The sequence below is a fragment of the Ruditapes philippinarum genome, unplaced genomic scaffold, assembly GCF_026571515.1.
Source record: "Ruditapes philippinarum isolate M1 unplaced genomic scaffold, ASM2657151v2 ctg4168_1_1_1_1, whole genome shotgun sequence".
In the NCBI taxonomy this organism is placed as follows: domain Eukaryota; kingdom Metazoa; phylum Mollusca; class Bivalvia; order Venerida; family Veneridae; genus Ruditapes; species Ruditapes philippinarum.
The window spans coordinates 85,237-109,024 of NW_026855361.1; the positions used below are offsets into that span (position 1 = coordinate 85,237).

The 23,788-nt window shown below is 32.7% G+C and overlaps 3 protein-coding genes across 3 annotated transcripts; 2 read left to right on the plus strand and 1 right to left on the minus strand.

Annotated features, from left to right (window-relative positions):
• Positions 1-6,397: 6,397 nt before the first annotated feature.
• On the plus strand, positions 6,398-8,350 carry LOC132743060 (uncharacterized). Its single transcript, XM_060731573.1, has 2 exons — positions 6,398-6,625; positions 7,606-8,350. Exons 1-2 carry the CDS (start codon positions 6,432-6,434, stop codon positions 8,333-8,335), a joined length of 924 nt encoding a protein of 307 aa, XP_060587556.1. The 5' UTR covers positions 6,398-6,431; the 3' UTR covers positions 8,336-8,350.
• A 314-nt stretch (positions 8,351-8,664) lies between these two features.
• On the plus strand, positions 8,665-13,527 carry LOC132743059 (ankyrin-1-like). Its single transcript, XM_060731572.1, has 2 exons — positions 8,665-11,315; positions 13,497-13,527. Exons 1-2 carry the CDS (start codon positions 8,665-8,667, stop codon positions 13,525-13,527), a joined length of 2,682 nt encoding a protein of 893 aa, XP_060587555.1.
• Positions 13,528-17,819: 4,292 nt separating this feature from the next.
• On the minus strand, positions 17,820-21,945 carry LOC132743054 (acetylcholine receptor subunit alpha-1-A-like). Its single transcript, XM_060731567.1, has 4 exons — positions 21,820-21,945; positions 20,539-20,654; positions 19,503-19,703; positions 17,820-18,465 (listed from the first exon to the last, which is right to left on the minus strand). The coding sequence occupies exons 3-4, from the start codon at positions 19,669-19,671 to the stop codon at positions 17,999-18,001; spliced, it is 636 nt and encodes a 211-aa protein (XP_060587550.1). The 5' UTR covers positions 19,672-19,703; positions 20,539-20,654; positions 21,820-21,945; the 3' UTR covers positions 17,820-17,998.
• Positions 21,946-23,788: the final 1,843 nt, after the last annotated feature.

A 23,788-nucleotide genomic window follows, 5' to 3' on the forward strand; every position in this document is an offset into this window, starting at 1 on the left:
AGAAATGATAAATGATTTTGTTCATCCACCTTTTTATGTACTTGCATTATATGAATGTATACTTTCAAATTGAAAATGTTTCGTTATCAATTTTTTTCCCAACTGTAAACAATTTAATGCATAAATAAAAGTTCTTAAAAAGCGTAATCAATATAAGATTCGTTAATAACCAAGTTACTTTTTCCTTTACCTGCTGTATATGTGAAATGTGGTTTCCCAGTCGGAACACCTTGTCAAGTTTTCATAATAATCTCGGAGTTTATATGGATAGGCAGTACATTTTAGTTGTACCATAAACAAAACATTTTATATACTTGTAATGAGTTTAAAAAATTGTTTATTTTACACCGAACATCAAATAAGGTTAAGTTTGGTAAAGTCTGATTTAAACATATGTCTGACAACCAGAATCAATTGAAGAATGTCCGCCGTGTTGTCAATAGGTATACAATTTGTACTTTCGGTTTCTAATATCATAATAGTTTATAAATAATGTACTTTTACTATATAAATTTACAAGATCATACACGATGTAAAGAACATACACATCATTCATAAACTATTTGTTTAAATATGTTTAGTTTAAGGCGTAAGTTAGTCCGGACTACTGTATAGAATCTGTGCATTATTACGTTCGAGGTTCTTATCCGAAGTTTGACGGAAAAAGCCGAGAAAATGTAAATGTATAGGTTTCCCTGATTTGACTTTTGAAAAGTTCATTTGACCCCCAATACCAAATACAAGAATTCAGCTTCCGATAGGAAAGGGCCTGGCCATACTGCAAGGTTATGCAGGACGTCCTGGCTCCATACTGGTGGCGTAAGATTCACTTCCGGTTCTGGCAGGTAAAGTGTTAGATGTGATACGACATAATTTGTTTGAAAATTACAAATACTATTATTTATGTATTTGAAGTAAAAATTATTCACATATTCTCAGTCAACTTGATGAAAAATTAAATCATTGCAAGTGATTTTATCCCATTAAGTTACCTGCATCTCTTTAACAGTGTGTTTAGAAACAAAATACTTTTCGTTGGCCTTAGGACCGGATATGACGTAGTTATCATTTCTGACCAATACAATCAATCCTATCCTCATTCATGTTTTTGGAAACCCGTTTCCTTTTTATTGTTGTTTTATTTAACTACTATTTAAAAATGTGTTTATAGCAATCATTTTGAAAATATTTAAATTCCGATATTGATAGTTTTTGTATTAAACACGCGTGTTTAACCAACACTAGAGACTAGATACATGCATTACTTACAATATTTGTAAAACACTTACCGCCAAGTTTGAAACTTGTTTCTATTGATCCGATAAATGCATTTGTATTTACCTTTTGATGTATTTATTTAAGAGAGCATGCCACCACACCCGTCTGTTTATTTTTCCATTTTCCATTAAATTCAAAGTTTGTTTAGTTGGTTATTTATTTATTCAAAACTGTGGTTAGAAAAATGAATACAAACCATTCGTGTAACAAGAAAGAATTAGCACAAATTTTAAAATCATATAAAAAAATATACAATAATTTTCTAAAACAGTCCGTAAGAAAACCATGGTATGAAACCATTGCCAAGAAGCTAAAAGCAATACTTTGGAGGTTCGTTTTTTAAGGCAATATAAGTCACAAAGCTCTAGGTAGATCAAGGAGTATAGTCATAAGATGTTTTTGTATAAAGTCTTCGAACTTTCGCAAAAAATAGCAAAAATTTATAAAGCCCGCCAGCAGAAAACCATGCGTCTGATGTTATTGCAAATTAGCGATAGCAATATTTTTAACGTTCTCTTTACGACAAAATAAGTCGAAGAAAAATGGCCTCGAGACACCCGGGTTTCATGATCGCTGTATGGATCTCTGATGTATTATTTCTGCTAATTTATAGAACGACTGACTTTTTGCAAGCATTTTATAGAGACACCAACCTCAAGGCTTGGCGATTTGTGACTTTTCTATCGTGTATAATTCGCAGAGACACTCATTCCGTGTGTCTAACATAAATAACTGACACCGATCACGTGACAAGGGTGGCGCGTGAAGTAAAAATGTGCCATCTTCGAGATAACATTTTATTCCGCTATGCATAAAGTCTTGAAATTTCATTTAAAAAAACAACACATTCCTATGGTGGCTGATTTGTGCAATTGGTGTTTTCGCCACGCGAGCCCGCCAAGCGAAATGTCAAGAATTAACAAGTTAAAATGGCGGGGCACGGAGGAAAAACACGCAAATAGCGGAGGCAGGCGCGGGGCAAAATCAAATAAATAAGACTTCGCTCCGCTAATAAGCGTGTTTTCGCACCGCGCCTGCGACGTTTTATTTCTTGAATTTCGCTCCGCGACCCAGCGGGGCGACATTTTATTTATTTAGTCGTGCCCCCGCTAATAAGGTTGTGTCCGCTCTGCGACCCTGTTATTTTATCTTGTTTATTCTCGACATTTCGCTTGGCGGGATCGCGGGGCGAAAACACGAATGGCACAAATCTGCCACTGTACCTTCCGAAGCCCAACGTCAGAAAACCATTAGTTTGATTCCGTTGCAAATTAGCCATAACAACAGTTGGGAGGTTCGTTGTAACGGCAATTTAAGTTACAAAGCGTTAGGTGACAGAGGCCCGCATGCCATGGTTTGCGATTTGTTCTATCTATAAAGTTTCGAAAAAGATGGCATGATTTTGCGCAGAATCAAAATACATACATGCAAATGTCTGTTTTGTTTAGTTGGGTTTCACGGCGTACAATCACAATTCAGGTTAAATGTCAAAACGATAAATCTGATGATTTTCGCTAAAATTAGCTGTTACAAACGGGAATGGATCTAAAGACATCATACTCTGAAATACACATGGAAACGTACGTAGTGCACACTTACTAAATATGATCATATCTATTATAGTAACAATAGTAATGCTGATAATGTTCATATTTTCACAGTGATGTTTCTATCTCCATACACAAAAATGACGAGGGGGCAATATTTCAGCCATCCTTAACACTTTCCCACTACAATACCCTCAACTACAGGCCGATAGATTCCTCATCTACGATAATGACGGCAATGAGTCCACTACAGAGATGATCCTGGTGTTCGCTTACGAAATGTGTATTCAGCAGTTAGGTACCGCAGATACATGGTTCATGGATGTTACACACTCGACAGGTTTGTTTGTTTTATCATTTCAGATATCTATTTTTCGTATTTTAGTTCGCAAAGTGTCGCGTTCTGCCTTAGGTAAAATAAACAACTCTATTAGCAAACTGTTTCATAATAGTCTTTATTTTTATATTATGCTGATTTTTATCCCCGAATTTATTGTAAATATTTCTATCAATCCACAGCGCCACCACAATTTGCAAAACTGTTTTCCATCCGTGTACCGTTTGGGGAAGCCTGTGTGACTGCAGCCAGTAGAGTGCTTATGAATAAAACCTCACAGCTCTCCTAGCGGATCGTTGCTGACTACGAGTTAAATATTCATAACGCTGTGAGGTCTGTGGTCTCAACACATATTCATATTCATATACAGGTAACTATCTTCTATATTAAATCTGAAATATAAAAAAATGGGAATATCAAATTTATATTAAGTTATTATGCTAAAGATTACTATATGCTAAAGTGACGTCTCTATAAAGATATCATACTCTGAAATACACATGGAAACGTACGTAGTGCACACTTACTAAATATGTTCATATCTATCATAGTAACAATAGTAATGCTGATAATGTTCATATTTTTACAGGTATATTTCTATCACCTCACACAGTCAACTTGGCGGAGAGTACAGGCTGAACGTCTACAGACAACCTACCGCTCAGACGTATCCATCAGAAAATTCTGCGAACACACAATTTATCAAACTTGTTCTATTTATTATAAAATCAAAATGTTTATACAATATCTTTTTGTATATTTGCATTATTGTTTACATTTATAATATGACTTTCTTTCTGTCATATTATATATATATATAAAAAGGAAGATTTGAAACATCAACATATATATCTACCTAAAATTTTAATGCTGAGTGCATTGGAAAAAACAAACAAACAAACTACAACAACAACAAAAGAGAAAGAAAGAAACTCCAAAAAAAAAACAGGTATTTAACAAACATAATTGTACATTTTTGTTACGGGCTTATGGACTTATGTCCGCCCTGTCATATAGTCATATACACGGGAGGGCTTTTGTCCATATAAATAACATACATATCCACTTACCTATAGAAAATACGTGCCGATGATGTAAATATCAATGACTCGGTAGCCATTGTGTGATGCTTGCAACAATCTTTCTTGCTTGAACCAAGTGTGCAACCTCTCCACGTCCTGCCCACTGATTAAGCTATATCTGTTAAGCTGTAAACGACACTTCAAATTTACTCCGCTAGAATCGTAATAGATTAACCAGTATATGGTCAAGCCAGACTGAACGTCAGTGCTTTCTGACTGTTGCCTGGCGAATTTTCTAAATTTCTATCTTGATATTTCCAGCCTGATAATGGACAGCTCCAAAAAGGGAAACTTGAAAAATCCGTTTAACAAATTCACCAGGTTAAGCGTGGGATTTCGAATCTGTCTTGTCAGTGTTAGCTCTATCGTCTGCTCAAGTTATGCAGCACATTGCACTATCTGTTATATTAGAAGAAGGTTAAATTCAGTTATGAAAGTAAATGCGCAACTTGGCAAAAATATTAACAAACGAAGTGTGAAATATAACCACCACATATAATAAATATAAAACGTTTCTGAAACGTTCATGTTAAGTAGAAATAAAATAATGCTATACCATGTGTATACGTTAAATGAAAAGTGGAAAAAGATTTTCAGTAAAAATAGAAATGAACTTAAAATTTCATAGTAAAATTAAAAAGACAAATAGAGGTTCCCCGCTTGGTTTGCGTAAATAATCATGAAGCTTAATAAAGAATAAAGTCTGTGATTTTATGTTTTACATCATGCGAAATTATATGCTTGGTGGTATATTTATACTTTACTTAGTCAGCAGTTCTATGCGAAACAGTCTGTATTTTTCTGTTGGTGCAACAATTGGTTGAGATACAGGTTTGGGCAGCTTTGTGGACACTTTAATTAAGACACCAGTCGATGCTGCATGAACTTTTATTACTGTCCAAATAAGATCTCTAAGGGGTTATTGTAAAATAATAGCTAGGGCATGTATATACTAAACTTAATTTTATTGTCTTGATATTGTCCTAAATAATTGGTTGAGTTTTTAAAATAGATTCAAGAAAACGGTTAAACTTTGCACACCCCCCCCACACCCACACACACACTCACACACACGCACGTACGCACGCTCACGCACACTAACACACGCACACACAAGAGTGCTGAGTATTTATTTATTTTTTAATTTATAAAACATACACTTATAAGGATATAAAAAAAACACCCGGATTTAAATGTTACCAATCGTAAATATCTTACCTAAGTAGAAACGTTTTAGTTATCGAATCTATTGTTCTTATATATAACTTTACTTTACCGGCATATGCAGAACTGTTGCCCTTATTCCATCAGCTCATACCTGGATTTGGATTTTGCTTTTATATGCCAAGGTTTGATGAAGTTACATAATAAATTAAAGTGGTCATATGTATTAAAAAACGCTAAAAACGGAAATTTGTGAGAACCTTAAATCGTGTCGATGACATTTTGTTTTAATTTAAAACTTGGCGTATCACCCATTCGGACGCGGTTAATGCATTTGAGGATTTACTTACTTGTAAACAAAAACACCAAAACTACCGTGAAACATAGCGTCACGGGTTAAACAGAAGGAAAATGATTCTTACTTTGGGCCAGCTCAATTATGCGAATGGTACTAATATTGTTTGTTTTGTATAGTTACTTAACTTATAAAAAAAACTTGAAGAAGTAAATATATACTCGTACTTTCAAACAAAAGGTTAAGTTAAACGGTCAGCATTTGCATGTTTAAAGGTTGAAAACTGATTTCCATTTTACTAGGGGAAGTTTTGCATCAACCACCACCGTTCATTTATAGGACAAGTCACAAATGCGTATTAACATGGTAATAACACTGTTATAACGTTCTTAATGAATCCATTTTTGTTGTATTTTCTAGTATGCTTAATTAATGGCATTGTTTACTACCCGACTTCATACAATAAAATAGAAAGGGTATTATTATGGTTCTCTGAATACTATAGCAAAGTCTTAGAACTATTTTTGCTCAGCGTAGATAGCTTACACAATAGATGTGTTGAACTGGTAGTAAGCTAATTTAACGTTATTCCAATGGTAGCTTGCGCCTCCAAAAGTTACTTCTGTCTATTGGCCTTATATGCAATCCGTACTTTTATATTTCGGTATACTATAAGGTACAATATAGTTATACTTCCAATTAACGTGTCAACATAAGATATATAAAAAATGGCTAACTTAAGAAATGAAAGAAAATTTAGAAATTATATCAGTGCTTTAGTTGCTACTTTCAAAACAGGAGAAGCGCTTGAAAATTTTACTCAACAAGGATTATTAGCTGTGCATAATCATATACAAAATAAAGTAGGAAATTTGCCACCTTGCTTAAACCAATGTAGTCAAAATGGCGGAGATATAAACAGGTATTGATTTCAAAACATTTTACAAAATGAAATAGTTTAGTTAAATATGATAACGGCTAAATAGTAATTACAGAACAGTTATTTTATGGTGATGATTGCCGTTTCTATTTTTTTTCTTTCTTTCTGTCTTTCTTTTTTTTGTGAGGGGTGCAGATCATAAAATATAAAGACAAATATATAAAATTGAAAACAAGTAATGTTTCATTTTCCAATTCATGAGTGTTTATAGTTTACTACTTCTCAGGGTTAAGTATGTTAGGTAGCAACCAAGTTAGCTTGCGTTAGCTTATTTTCTGTAAATTATCATAAGTTAAAATCTAGATACGATTTATTTATATATTCTGATATTTTACACCTCAGATTTAAAGTCATAATTTGGTAAAGTTTTGACGTGACTAATTATATATTATTCCACCGTGAATGGATATCTCTGTTATATTGTAGTACTGTACAGTGTAATTTTTACTTTGTCAACGATTTAGATATTTGATACGAAGTTTGTATAAACTGATCGTTGACTAAATCAGTATATATGAATGTTAACACAGGTGACAGTCACTAATTGATCTACTGTAAGGAGATCTAAATAAAACAATCTATTATAGTCGGTTCAACTGTTAAATTATTCATTCAACTTTGCATTAATATCCACACATTATTTTACAATTTATTTACTACACGCTATTGTTCATCATCGAATTAGAGTATTATTAGTTATAAACTTTTATTTGTTTCCTTTCTTCTTTTTTTATAAATTTTAAAGAATCATTACTAAGTGATAAAAATGAAATTAAGATTTTAATTCGTTTGAATCGACTTAAAACGTTCGATCACTAAATTAATTTGGCAAACAATATCACAAGTCTTTCGCTTAAATCAGCTTTAAGAAGTATATCACAAAATTGCATGCACGAAGGAAATTCTTATTGAAAAAAACTAATCTTCTTTGTTTATAATGGAAGTGTAACCTTTATTTATAGGTGGTGTGTTACATGTATCAGCTGGCGACAAGAGTTAGAAAACTTCATTCCACGTGGCGTTCGAAGAAATTGGCAAGACACAGCTTCATGGTGTTGGCCAAATGGAGCAAAAGAAATCGCTGAAGTATTTGTTTTTAAATTTCCTGGACAGGGTAATAGGAACATTAATTTAAAAGATCTGAGCACAATATTTAATGTATGGAATCGTTGCAAACAGTTCCAAAGGCCCGTCGTAAATTTGTTGGAAATTCTCAAGGAGTCTCGAAATGAGCTTGCACATAACAACGCTAACATGAAACTTTCGAATGCAAAGAAGACATTGATATTTCAACAAATTAACAATGTTGTATCACATCCTGACATTCAGCAAACCATACATAACCATGCAGATTTTCTACAAACACTTCATGAATTGGAAAATGGAGAACTATTTATGGAGGATTTCGAACGTGCCCTCCATGCCATTGGATTGCAAAACGCAGAAATAGAAACTAGATTAAATGACCTTTCATCGACTGTGAATGAAACCAACAGAAAGATGTTGACACATATTTTTTGCTTATCTGTTTTCATCGTCATTTTGGTATTTGCAGTTCTGTTTAAAGAACCACCGGCCTACATTGCTCAACAGATTATACGGCTAAATAATATGCCTATGCAAGCTACAATGGATCCCATAAACGAACGTATGTCAAAGATGACTTTATCGTCGCAAGCGGGTAAGTTGTAACAAATAAACTCTGAATACGCCACAAAACAACGCGTTTTCCGCCAATTGCCTTGATGGATTATATAGCTCATCATCAACATTTTGTCGGTAGAGAGTGGCTTACACATTTAACTGAACGCAAATTGCTTAATGCAAATGAAACAAACAGAGGTGTCATTCTTGAAGCTGGAATGGGATACGGAAAGTCAGCATTTTTGAAAAAAATAATATGTTCATCCAGAAACTAATCCTTTGCTGTCATACGGAGTCGCCTTGTCGCTTTTCATGTCTGCAGATTTGATGCTTTAATTTCTAAGCAAATTTTCGTTTTTGTCTTTCGTTTGATAAACATGATGTTTGCACAAATGCCCTTTATGAATGATGATATAAAGACGTGTATTGATATTTTTGACAAAGACATGTGCAAAAGCGATCCATATGGTTGTTTAGATCAGTGTTTGATAGTACCGTTAAACAAAATGTCTAAACCAAAGGATATACCTGTAATCATTATCATTGACGGTTTAGATGAATGTTTTGATGACAGCAGAGGTGTGAACGACATACTCCGAATTCTTCAAAAAAGACTACATCTATTTCCACTCTGGATAAAATTTTTAGTGTCAACCAGACCAGATCCAAGGATAAAACATCTGACTGTAGATCTCCATGTAATGCGGTTAAATGACTTTTCAAGGGAAAATATGAATGATATAGTTATGTATAGAAAACATTTAAGTTCAAACATGTCTGTGAGTTTTACGAACAAGTACAAAAATATTAATGTTTCTAATTTTCTTCTACTATCACTTCTTAACCAGAGTAGCGGAACCATTGAGGCAGTTCAGTCTGGTGCTTTGTTCCCAAGTTCATTATATGTGTTTTACGAACATCAGTTTCAACGCTTCTTTACTTCCAAATATGAAGAGACATTTATAAATTCAAAAACTATACTTGAAGTTATTTACTCGTCTTTTGAACCACCCACAAGGGACAAAGTATGGTTGATTGTGTCAGATGTTACTAGTATGACTTTTAAACAATTCAATTTAAGTTTTCAGCTGTTGGACAATTTTTTTCACAAAATTGAAAACGAAATTCACTTTTTCCACTTATCTTTTCGAGAATGGCTTATAGATGAAAGTAATATCGACTTCTCTATTGATATTGAATGCGGACATGAATTAAATGCTTTACATATATTTCAGCAGATAGAATATGGTAATTTTGAAAACGACATCATAGATCTTGTCATGCATGTTGATCTTTCATTTTCAAAGGCCCTACATCAGCAGTTTTTGAGCGTTCCTAAACTAACAATGTTACAAACTGAACAAAATAAAGACGAATACCCTCTTTTTAGATTAGTGAGACGGCGGGACAGTTCTGAAGCTATAAACTTGCTTATGTATCATTTTGAAGACATTGATGCTCGAAATAAAGATAATGTCACGGCTCTTTATATCGCTGCATCGCTGGGGCACGTGAAAGCCTTCAATGCATTAATACTTAAAGGTTCTAACGTAAGCTTCCGGACAAATTCGTACAGCAAAATCATTAACTTTGAAGAAGCTTTCACGGTGTCAATTGAACATCAGCATTGGGATTATGGTATTATGGACATTGCAGCTCAACATGGCCATGAAAATGTTGTTAAATATGTACTGAAAAATAATAATCATCTATTCAATTACCCGATAACAAGGTACAATTCGATGCATTTGTTACCAATTCATCTAGCATGTAAAAAGGGACATACTACAATCGTGAAACTTTTACACTCCAAATACAAATGGATGCTTGACTGGCAGTGTTTATATTACGCCTCGGAAATTGGACGGTTGTGTCTAGTAAATTATATCCTCGACAATGGGATTGAGGACAAGTGCTACAAATGTGAATCACATATGTCATGGATAAAAAAGGGACAGCTTCGGGTACAAGGTCATGTTTTTCGCGATTCTGAAGTTATGGACAAAGGACTTTCATTTGTTCTTCTAGACGATTGGGCAAACATCACATGCGAGTCTGCATTGCATATTGCTGTTAGGGAAAACAAACTTGATGTTGTTAACATATTAATAAATAAATCAAAACGTACTTCATTTTGTTATGATAGAGGTGGAAAAACGCCCGTCATATCTGCACTACAATACGGCAATCAAGGCATTGTGGAGTATTTTTTAAGTATTGGGATCTTAACTGGTAACGAAACATGCGCAACAATCCGTCCTTTGAATGACAGCTTTAAACTTCATGAAAAGGAAGTGACCAGAATTGGCAAGTCCTTTTGTGAAAATCATATGACAGTTCCACATATTCTTGCAAAATACAATCATATCATCCTATCTCATATGTTAATACGGAGTGGAATAGCATTAAATTGGATGACTAGGGACATGGAAGGGTGTTATCCAATACATTTAGCTGCATGTCATGGTAGTGTGGAAATGTTGAGCTATCTTCTTAAACATCTCGTTATGCATTTTGAGCTTTTCATGTGTGCTAATGGTTCAACAGCTTTACATTCTGCTGTAGAATGGCGATCTCCATCAAGTACTAAAATACTTCTTATGCACAATAAAAATTACTCAGGAGAATCAAAATCCAAAATGTTTATGTATATAAAACTTGCAATGAATACAAGTTATGAACCGGAATTGGCTAGTAACTACATGGATATAGAAATAAGAATATCAAAAATTATATTCATGCTTATTTCAAAAGATTGGGACTTTAATATTACAGACGCATTCGGCAGAAACATTTTGCATTATGCAATTACTCAAGGTCATTTCAAAGTTGTTCTTGAGTTGTTCAAGAATTTTCGAGACGAATCAAATATTCTTCTTGAAGCCGAAGATATTGACAACAGAACTCCTTTACGTTACGCGTTGTTAAAGTTAAAACCATTTTCCTCGTTTTTCCTCCCAAATCAGTCATTTGGGAACTCAACTTTTGGACCTACAGATGAGTCTATAGATCAAATGACTGCAAATGAGTACACATTACTTCTTACATTAGTCTTTATGATAAAATCAAACATTCTAAGTTTTCGTCAAGATATATTCAGACAATTTGTTAAAAAACAGTGTGTGTATGTCGTTATATTTTTGTTGGAGGCAAAGGGTCATTTACGATACAGCCAAGCTGATATGCTTTCAGATATTATCCAACAAGATCGCTATGGAGTGCAAACGCTAGCCTTTTATTTTGTATATATAAAAAGGTTATTACCAAAACTGGTTGCTGACTATAAAAAAGATATTTCTGATCTTTTGATTTCCTGTAGCGCTTGCAACGAACTTTTATATAAATGTCAAACACATTCAATTGCTCTCAATTATTTGAAAATATCAAGTTTGCTACGCTTAATTGGACTTGACAAAATTGATCATTTTATCCAGAAATTTATTTTTCACAATTCTCTATCACATTTGATGAGCAAGTGTTATGACCAAGATGGTTTCAATGTGTTAGATAGAGCAATTCAAGGGGGTAGTCCAGAGTTAGTAAAATATCTAATTGAAAATGGCGTGAAAACCAATGAAGATAAAAATAAATTAATAGAAATGGCACTCAATGGTCTTAAATATAGGAAAGAAAACAAACATGTGCCTATCATATCAATAACCAAGTCCAATATTATCAAAATATCTTTCTTGAAATTTGAAACAATAATTAATGCTTTTGGCTCGCATAAAATCCATGATTTTAGCACATTTTATTTTTCTCCAAATATTAATATGAAGAAAGAGGATTTTTATGGACTAGTATCAATACGAAGAATTATCTATGATGAATTAGTATCAAATATACTCACATCGTACAGGTATGAAATATCTAAATGGACAATTTGTTTAAAATCAAGCAGAAAGTTTTCTATTATTCACCGGCTTGCATTTGAAGGTTTGAAAAATAGTGTAGTCCTTGCAGTAAAGTACTGGGGAAAAGATATACTGCGGTGTAAGAACATTGATGAATTTACGCCATTATATCTTTCTAAAGTATTTCAATATGACGATACAACAGATTTTATAGAAGCTCAAGGCATACCATTTACAGCTCCATCCAAATCCGCTGAAATATATTTTCTTTTCAAACTTGTGTTCAAGTATAACTTTTCAAGATATGAGAACAAACATGTATTGTGTATTATGTCGTATACAAAAAATGTCCCAAATACATCTTACAAAAAGATAAAAGCTTATAACTGTGCGAAGAAAGTAATTCGTACTTTTAAGTCAAGTGAATATCATCAAGGTGTCAACGACTTTAAGTGGAAATTGTCATTTTATATCGAAAGAAATACTTGGCAACATTTAATGCTACAGGTTTTAAAAACCTTAGGTGTGAGCTTGAAAACTATTAATGTATGGAATTTTTACGGGTTGAATTTACTCGATCATTATGCGTTGATACATTTAAATAATATTAGGCTTATATTCAGTTTAATTCGTAGCCATACTACTGTTTCCAGTACAGAACAAGCAAAACTTATTCGAATAGCTGACGCAGAAAATCGTACCTGCAATTATTTACGCATATCACTCAAAAAAGTGATATCAATCCTTAAAGGCGAAGCAAGTAAATGCTTAAAGAATTGTTTGGAAAAAGACATGATTTTGCATCAGATGAATACTATTCTTGAACACATTTCGAGGTACAAATGGAGTACTATTAATTGCTCTGAAATTGTTGTGTCGTGTTTGTACCGGAGAATGGAAATGGAGATTTTCAAATTAATACGGCACACATTTCCTGCATTAAGAATAAACATGTTATCGAGTGTCTTAAAAGAGGGATTTTATGTACCGTTTTATCTTCAGAGAACAGATTTCACACAAATTGTAAAAGATCCTGATACTTGGTTAAGACTTTACAACAAGTATAACTATATGAATGTGCTTCAGATATCACCAATTCTAAAAGAATCTTTTTTGTACAAAAGTAAAAGTATTGATACGTTTTCTCGATATACCAAAGGCATGCGCAATAATTTGCAATTTATTGAATGGAATAGAAATGCAGAGAAATTGTTCGAACAGTACATGGCAAGCAAGGATACAAAATGATAGTGTTCATACAACTACACACCATTTTTTGTTCTTATTATTTGTTAATTATTTTGCGTGTGAATTCTTACTAGGTATATTTTATATATGTTCATGTAATCATTCAGTTTCGGCAGAGATGCAAGCAGTATTGTTTAATATAACTGTTGTTTTTGTAATAAACGTCAGCGACTTTAGCACATCTTTTTAAATTGTCATCAGGTATAAACCCTATACTAACGCTCCAAAACTAGTTATAAAAAATTTAATTCATTCATTATTTGTGTAAAAAGTTTTAAGTTGTATGAATTTAATTAATTATAAACCCTTTACTAACGCTTCAAAACTAGTTATAAGAATTCAATGTCATTCACCATTTGTGTAAAAAAGTTGTGCTGACAATGCAGTTGTATGTATTTATAAAAATATATTAATTAAAAAGAAAAATAAGTATATTAAATATAAAACGTTCATTCTTTTTGCTATGATTATGCTGCATGTTTGATCACAAATTGAATTGCTTTTTGTTCAAAACTTAGTATTTATTTTGTTGTAAAACATTTTTTTCTTATTCTGTCTCTTTGCCTATCATATGGATTACGTATATTGTTTGTTGTTTTTGTTTGTTTGTTTGTTGTTTGAAGTTGTTTTTAATGTTTTATGAACTTATGATATATATCCTGATATTTGAACAACTTTATTGTAAAGAGTGTTAAGCATTTCCTTAAATTGTAACATGTATCATAATAGATATAGTTTTCTGAGTTTGAGTTTACGAATTATAAAAAAACTATTTTCCTTTGTGTGCAATCGAGTCACGGATAGATGATTTCGCGCTATTTTCATAACTCAGTATAGAAGAATTGAATGTGTTCATTCAGCTTTGCGAGGCGTAACTGAGCTGACAGTAAATTTATTCACAAATATAAGTAATATTTCTTATTTGTTGAGTTAAGAATATATATATGCTTATGTTCAATTAACTGCGCTTTTCTGTTATATATAGTACTGAAAATTATTTGCACCGTTGTTTTTGATGACTGTATTTAATCTGTATAAGCATGTATTATTGAGCGTAACAAAATTAATGTATAGGTGTTTGTCATGTTCATGTATACATGCATGTTACGCCTCGCAAGTGCTTCGTGCTTAACGAAAATCAAATTATAATTTGAAATGTTATCATGTTTAGTTAGTGTTGTTAGTTTCATTTCAGGTTGCAACGTAATCATCGATAGTTTTGCCTAATAACGTCTAATAACAATATATGTACATATTAATTTTTAATCACCATTTATCACTTTGTAGAAATCAATTAATTTCAAGTATGTACCGACTAAGTATTTTAGTCAAAGGGTTCAAATTATCGTTTAATATTATTAATTATAGATCTAGAATTTAACAATCGCTTACCGTGTGTAAGATTTTGAGATTCCTTCATTGTAAACTTTGTATCTCTGTACATGTATGGTTGCTGTTGAAAGTATTAAATGGATTCTACAAAAAAACCTTATTAAAAATGTATTATTTTGAAGATGTCATATACATGTATTTGTTTGTTTAGCATTTCTGATCGGTATATATATTTTTGTGAGTGAAGACACCGAATGATTTATTTTCACCTGTCGGTACGCCACAAGTGAAAATATAAAAGCTGGTGTCCACGCAAGAAATTTAATTTGATCTTAAAATTGATATTTAGTTCATGCTTTTTTAGTGATTTCAGTCATTTTTACATTTTTTCTGTAATAAAGCACATTGAACTCCAGTCAGAGTGTATTTTTCTACGATCTGTCCACTTAGTTAATGATAAGGATACATTCTGTTCATCCGAATTCAAACAAAGTCCAACTACTTTGAAAATTATATATAATATTTTAATGTCAATTGAAATACATGTAATTAAATCATGGTCGTTGTAACATTGCTATAGTATTATTACTGGCTAATGAAGTTTTTAGCTTTGAAAAAAAAAAAAAACAATATCGTTTATAAATACTTTCAATTCTAAGATTTGTTATGTAAATTGAAGTTTTTAGTCAATTATATCTTGGAAACGAAAAAGTCAAAAGTTGCTTTCGTTTGGTTATATGTTATATGTGTTCATGAGATGCTATACAAATATGAGCAACACCTCTCATATGCCCTAGTCAGGCACCGTCAAATTTCCGGGCCCTAAAACGCGAGTTTTGTTCTTAAAAAGGCTTTTTAGTGCATTAGAGCATCAAAAAAATGTGAAATGTAGCAATAAGTGTTTTTTTTTCTTTCGGAGAATTCATCCTCCTCAGAATAAAGATGACAGTGACTTCATGTCATTAATTTATAAAATCTAAAAAATATAATTATTATTTTTTGATGGCTAAGTTTTAATCATGACAAAAATGTTTTAAAATGAAATAATTGACAAATGTTTAAGATAAAAACAACAACACAAAGATGTCTAAAAAATCTTCCCAATCTTACGTTACGCCATGACAAATGCTTAAGATACAACCTAAATTTTTAATTATAAAAAAAGACTCCCCATTCTTACGTTACCAATAAATAACAAAGACGTTAATCGAAATTGCGTGAATTATTTACTTTTTTGTGATTAAAAACAATTATATTGAAATATATTACTAATTAGTGATTTCCATTTGGACTTTTTTACAACAAGATAATTTCTTTCATTTCATTGAACATAACCGCTCGATTTATTGCTTAACAGTTAAGGTATAAGTAAATAAGGTTTAAATGATGGTGCATGATTAATTGTAATTGATAAAAGCGAGACAACTCTTTGTTAAATTTAGTTAAAAGAAATGTATTTCTAAAAAATGGTTATACATATTTTAAAGGGGTATTTGCATCGTGTGTGTGTTTGTTTATCTCGTGCGCTCGAGATACTTTGCCCATAGCAAGTAGATGATTTTTATTCATGTTTGAGGTCATAAGGTCAAAGGTCAAGGTAACTATGACACTTCATGTAAAATATTTGTCTGAAGAATAACCTGAGAAGGAATATGCTATGATTTATATCACCTAGTATAAACACTGCATCTGATCCTTAAATGACACCTATTTATCAAGAAAAAAGACAAAGAAATAAAGAGACATTATACATTTTTATGCTCCCCGAAGGGAGAGCATAATTATAGTCGCCGCCTTGTCCGTCTGTCTGTCCTTCTGTCCGGCTGTTGTCTTGTCCGGAGCATTACTTGAAAAGCCTTTGAGATAATTTGTTTAACCTTCACACAGTGGTAAAAGGCATTGAAGCGGATTGCTGTGTCAAAGAACCATAACTCTATTTTGCACCGTTTTTGAATTATCTTTCCTTTTAGAAAAATCTTGTCCGGGACATAACTCTTAAATTATATGAGATATGAACAAGAAACTGTGTAGGTATATAGATCTCAATAAATAGCTGTGCAGTGCACAAGAACCGTAACTCTGCCTTGCCTTATTTTGGAGTTATTGCCCTTTGTTCATTTTTACACTTTGAACTTTGTCCAGAACATAACTCTAAAATTAAAAGAGATATCATCATGAAACTTTGCAGATAGATAGATCGGGTAGATGTGCAGTGCAAAAGAACCATAACTCTGTTCAGCCCATTTTTGAATTATCTCCCCTTTAAGAAAAATCTTGTCGGGACATAGCTCTAAAATTATAAGAGATATCAACATGAAACTTTGTAGGTAGATAGATTTTAATGAGTAAATGTGCAGTGCGTAAGAATTGTTAATCTGCTTTGCCTTATTTTGGAGTTATTGCCCTTTGTTTATTTTTACACTTTGAACGGAACATAACTTTAAGATTATAAGAGATATCAGCATGAAACTTTGTTGGTAGATAGATCTCATTAGGTAGAAGTGCAGTGCAAAAGATTCATAACCCTGTTTTGCCCAATTTTTGAATTATCTCACCTTTTAGAATAATCTTGTCCGGTACATAACTCTAAAATTATAAGAGATACCAACATGAAACTATGTAGGTAAATAGATCTCAATGGGTAGAAGTGCCGTGCACAAGAACCCTATACTATTTTGCATTATTTTGGAGTTATTGCCCTTTCTTCATTTTAACACTGAACTTTGTCAGGAACATAACTCTTAGATTATTAGAGATATCAACATGAAACTTTGTAGGTAGATAGATCTCATTGGGTAGAAGTACAAAAGAACCGTAACTCTTTTAAGCCCTTTTTTGAATTATCTACCCTTCAAGAAAAATCTTGTCCGGGACATAACTCTAAAACTATAAGAGATATCAACATGAAACTTTTTAGGTAGATAGATCTTTATATGTAAATGTGCAGTGCACAAGAAACATAACTCTGCCCTGGCTTGTTATGGAGTTATTGCCCTTTGTTAATTTTTACATTTTAAACTTTGTCTGGAACATAACTCGGAATGCATAAGAAGTATCAACAAGAATCTTTGTAAGTAGATAGATCTTAGTAGATTAGAAGTCCAGTCCAAAGAACAGTTGCCTAATTCTGGAACTATCGCACTTTGAACTTTGTCCTGGGACATAACTCTGAAACTACAAGAGGTGTACTTTCCTGTGTCAAAAATCTATTCGGAGGGCATCACACGGTTCAGACCGGGCTCTTGTTAGAAATAGCTTTCAGAAGAATATTATCATTTTAGTGCCCGTTAGTACGTCCACCTGTTGCCAGTGTAACTACGAAAGAAAAGTTCATTATAACAGTTATAATCAAAAAGAAAAAGAAACAGAATCTGTCTAATATCTGTGCAATGATTTTCCAGGTGATTTCATTGGTTTCATCGGTACCATCGACAGAATTGTCATTGTTCTGAGCGCTTCTTTTCTTATCCGTGACGTCAAACATGACGTCATTGTTTGTATCCTTTGACACTACGGTGCATACTTCCGCTGTTTTCAGTGACGTTCTCATTGGTGAAACTTTGTCGTCTGATCTCGTGTTCAAAGCAGACGAGTTCCAGCAAATAATTTTTGCCGCGTTTCTTGTTAATGTGATGATGAAAGAATTTTCGTCGGGCTGACCTTCTCTATGGAACATGATAAGTATTAATATCGTTATCAAAATACCAACCGCAGCCAGGATCAACACGATGCCGAGGTAAAGACCTGTCAAATACATCATTAAATATAATGTTAGATCATGTACCAATATGACAATTATTTATTTCTTATTCCATGCATACAAAAGTGTACTTAAAAGGAACACCATCATTTGTACTCAAGTGTGTGTAAACTATCAACATTTTGTTTGTAAACATGTTGGTAAATGTACATGTGTCCTTCTGCTAGTGATTTTAAGTGTGACTAACTTTTACCGTTTTAATGTACAGCAAACTTTCTAATCGGAACATCCTCGGCTATAATCAATTATAATCTCGGAGTTAATACGGTTTCTATCACGTGCTTTCAGATGTAAACAGAAACAGAGAGTGTAATCTTTGATAATGTAAAACCAATGTATATTATGTACATTTAGGTGGACATTAATTTGATGTATTTTTTTAGAAAAAAACTTGTCAGCAACTCCCAGCATTAAAGTAATAGAAAGAGCACCGAAACATGAGGCTATCTGATTTGTACGAGGGGGCGTAGCCCCCGAGTATTAATCAGATTGCCGAGTGTTTTGGTGTTCTTTCTCTTTTGTATCATAGTCAAACATGACAGCACGTTCCCTGTTGTCATAATACGAAACCCCAGAAAAAATGAACCAATGAACGAGCATTTGAATATGAAATTTCTGCCCCTTTCCCTTTCTCTGCCGTCACAATAAGTAAACCCCAGCAAAAATGAACCAATCAACGGGCATTATCTGGAGTGCGGGTAACTGATACCTGCACCCCAGTTACCGCACTGTGCATGTATATGTATACGATTTAACTCTGACACTTTTTCAACAGAAAGGTCTCCAAACTATGATACAATTACTATTTGTTTGCATGTTTAGTTTCATAGTGTATGTTAGACCGAAATACCTTATGCTATTGTGTTCGAGGTCCTTATCCGAAGACTGACGGAAAGGTCCCAAAAGTTGCAATTGCAAACGTTCAAGTAATTGTTGGCCATCCCACGTATATAAATGAAATTACTAAATAGTTGAAATTACTAATTAGTTGAAAAAAGTAATGTATTTGTAATGTAATTACCTAGCACCGACAAAGTAATCGAAGTTGGCGGCAAAGAATCTGCGACGATGGTGAGAAGGACCGCAAGTGCGAGAAATACCGTGAGAACATACGAGAGTTTCTCCCCGGAATCTACCGGAACTATAAACACCAAGGCAACCATTAGTGACGTCAGAATGATAGGCATCATCACATTTAGGTTGTAAAACTGAGTTCTTCGACCTGAATAAATATTGACATTTAAAATTAAAATCACCCAAAAAAAACATAGATTATTTACATTACACTCGGAGCACCTCGGGCGACTTTCTGGTCAAAAAGTTGTCCGAGAAAGCCAAATTATAACGACCGATTTGTATCATACTGACAAAACAAATGCAACCAAAACGGGAATATCTTCGTTTTTCAGCGTTCGTTATACAAGTGAAACAACAGCTCCTACTATAACTGTTTTCACAGTGAATTAAATTCATGTTTTTTGTTGTTTCACAAGCACTATCTTTTTTTAATACACCGCCATTAGTAAAGTAATTTTCTAAATGAGATTTCATTTCATATCAAAAACAAATGTGTGCAAAGCAATTCCCTTTTTTTGAATGTTTTAAGATATTCATCCGATTAAACAGTCAAATTTCAGGGCTAATGCTGTGCATGGATCAATCGATTAATCAATCAATCAATCAATCAATCAGGGATATATAATCACATTTGAGCGCTTTTTATAACTACATTGTATTAAGGAATGACAAAGATGTTATCAGCGGACTCAATTGTTATAATAACTTAGACAGAAACATTTTTCAATCATCCAAAAGCCATTTTTATAATGTCCCTTAGGGATACTTGCGCTTGTATATTTGTTACTTTAAAATAATTCTAGTATTTTTTGTCTATTTATTACAGGTAAATTAATTCTCTTAGGGCTTAATCTAATGTCGCTGGAACTCGTTGCCAAACTCATTTGCTTTTTTGTTATACACTCATCACTTGTATAATTTTGACATGCATTTGATGCTATAAAATATGTTTAAACTATAGTACAGGAAAACATACTTACGTAGGTAAATCCAGAAGTCAATCTGTGGAAAAACTCTGACCGTTCCGTCGGGTAGATGTTCTGTCAGGTTTTTATCTTCAATTTCTGTACGAGTTATCTCCCATTCTCCGTGAGTTCTAGAATGAATGAAAGATATAAATGATATCTCATTTTATAACAGAAATGTATTATAGATATCACATTTTATAACAGGATTGTAACTGTATTAGACGTTGCTATCACTGTTATAAAATCAATTCATTTCTAACCACGACAAATAGAGTGTAATTATAATTTTGATAAATTAGATAAGAAAATGTTAGGGGAAAAAACAATGCAATGATAGCGGGTCAAATGTGTGGTAAATTAAAATAGAGTGCAATTGTAATTTCATAAATTCGATTAGAAAATGAGGAAAAATAAATAAATACAAATCCAAAGCAAACAGAAGCGGGTCAAATGTGTGGTGAATGATTTTTATAATCATTATACCAGAAAGTATAAGGTCGATGAAATCCAGTCCATTTCTAGTATCTTTGTTTTATTCGAATTCGCGATAAGGCAACGAATAAACATTTGTTTGCATTTTTCACAACACTAGATAATATTTGTGTGGACATTGCAAGTTATTGAACCCGTTACCCCAGTATGTATAATCTAGTAGTATTGCCACTCAGTCCGACGCAAAAATGAAGGATACATGTTCGGTTTTCCAAAGATTAATACAAAGTTGTAAATCAATGAGAGTTTTCTTTAAATGAAAATAACAATTAAATCGGATAGGTCGACAATTGACACATTTCCCATAAGTATTTCAAATATTGATAACAAAACAATAGAAATGTATCATTTGGATTTTCTAATTAAATGCTGCTTTCACTGATGAAGTACTAAGTGATTTAGAATGGCCATTTATCCGATGAATAATATCATTTTGTTCTAGAACACTTTATCATCTGCTTTAAAAATATCATTATGTAATATCGAATAGTACACTTGCCAACAACTTCCATGCATAATTCATTCGTCGTTGGTTTGTTGTTATGATTGTGTAATGCTTAATACTATCAACATGATTATTCATACAGCCCTTCCATTATAAACAAATTCACTATACAACAGAATAATCACCGAATGTTCATATTTGTATTAAAAATATTTGCTTGCTTAGTAAAATAGATCAGATGATATTAATAATCAACCATTTTGACTGTTCGAATGTTCATATATTAAGGAGGGCGTCAGGGAGGCGTAAGTCTCTAGGGTAAATGTTCAGCTGCTGACAAATCAAATCACACTTACTCAAAATCCTCCAGATTTACTGTTTCAAACAAATGTTCGAGTTTCACCTCTTCTATAGTGTATGTCCAGCTGACTATTTCTATGGCACATTTTTGTTGGTCATACGGATAATATGTGATGTCAACCTGAATTTATAATGATATCATATCAAAATAATATTTCAGCATACTATTAAAACAGAGAGTTTCGTCCTGGATTAAAAATATAAATTATACCAAGTTTTTATGCTAGGATTGCAATAAATATTTAATGTCAGCTTTGATTTAAAACATACTGGTAAATGATGTCAGGATTTAAATAAAACAGGCATATAGTGCCATCCTGGATTTAGAATATAAATTATATCAAAATTATTTAATAATCATATATTTGTATTAACAAATGACACATTTGAAAAAGTATAAATGAAATTACATTTAGGTTATACAGGTATATCAGGTTATATTTCAAATACTACCTAGTTTAAATATATGGAAAAAACTGATGAAACTATTTTATAGATACATCGTGAAGATATTAATTACATATAAACACATTATATTTTAACTAATGATGTATCAACACACGGAACGGATATAATATAATAAAGCATTAAATGATGTAAAACAACGACTGCTCAAACAAATAAATGTAAAAATACAGCAAAAAAAAATGGTTTGAAAAACATAGAAAGAAAACAACAAAAGCAGTGATATAAAAGCCCAAAGGTAATGTGTGCCATGAAAAGACAACTGAAAATGAAAAAAGATACCATGATCTTTGACTGAAGATTATAAGTTTGTTGCAATTGCGAAATGCTTAGCGGGGGGAGGGGGTTGGGGGGCGGAGAAGGGATATACATTAAAATGATCACATTTTCATTTATAAATTCCAATTTGGATATTTGTTGAGCAATGAGGTTACTTGTTACGCATTATTTTTGACGATATATTCCGGATAAAGCCGATTAAAACTGACTATTTATGCCAAATATACCAGACGGAAATTGACCAATTTATATCGAATTTATGTAATAAAAATTAATGATTTATTAAAGTTTAAATATATAAATAACAGAGAAAAAGTATGATAACTACGAGAATAAACAGTGCACGATATGAGATGACAATTTACTTCAAGATATAGCGATGCATTACACGAGATACCGCTGTTAGAAACAAGCAATGGCTGTATAGAAAAAGCGGATGCACTACAATTAAATAGCGGTGTTATACCAAAAACAGCGGTGTAATACAAGAAATAGTAGTATATTACAAAAAATAGTGGTGTTCCACAAGCAATTAGAAAAAGCGGTGTTCTACAACAAATTGCGGTGTCATACCAAAAATAGCTGTGCAATTGAGAAATAGCGATGTATTACAAGAAATAGCGATAGACACAAGAAATAGCGATGTTATACCAAAAATAGCGGTGTAATTCAAGAAATAGCGGTATATTACAAGAAATAATGGTGTTCTACAAGCAATAGCGGTAACCTACGAGAGAAAGCGGTGTTCTACAAGAAATTGCGGTGTCATACCAAATATAGCGGTGCAATAAAAAAATAGCGGTGTATTACAAAAAATAGCGGTGCGATACAAGAAACAGCGGTGTTATACCCAAAAATAATGGTGTAATACAAGAAATAGCGGTATATTACAAGAAATAATGGCTTCCTACAAGAAATAGCGTAAACTATTAGGGAAAGCGGTGCTCTACAAGAAATTGCGATGTTAAACCAAAAATAGCTGTGAAATCAAGATATAGCGTTGTATTACAAGAAAAAGCGGCGCGCGGTGTTATACCAAAAATAGCGGTGTAGTTAAAGAAATAGCGGTATATTACAAGAAAAATGGTGTTCTACAAGCAAAGGCGGTGAACTACGAGAGAAAGCCGTGTTCTACTAGAAATTCCAGTGAAATACCAAAACTACCAGTGTAATACAAAAAAAAAGGTGATGTAATACAAAATAAGCCGTGTAACACAAAAA

Bases quoted from the DNA above. Each gene is read 5' to 3' on its own strand.
- LOC132743060 (XM_060731573.1), top strand. From the start codon at position 6,432: ATGGCTAACTTAAGAAATGAAAGAAAATTTAGAAATTATATCAGTGCT. The intron at 6,626-7,605 runs GTATTGATTTCA...CTTTATTTATAG, and splicing joins AATGGCGGAGATATAAACAG to GTGGTGTGTTACATGTATCA.
- LOC132743059 (XM_060731572.1), top strand. From the start codon at position 8,665: ATGATGTTTGCACAAATGCCCTTTATGAATGATGATATAAAGACGTGT. The intron at 11,316-13,496 runs GTACACATTACT...GTAATCATTCAG, and splicing joins GATCAAATGACTGCAAATGA to TTTCGGCAGAGATGCAAGCA.
- LOC132743054 (XM_060731567.1), bottom strand. From the start codon at position 19,671: ATGATGCCTATCATTCTGACGTCACTAATGGTTGCCTTGGTGTTTATA. The intron at 18,466-19,502 runs GTAATTACATTA...TGTATTTGACAG, and splicing joins GATTACTTTGTCGGTGCTAG to GTCTTTACCTCGGCATCGTG.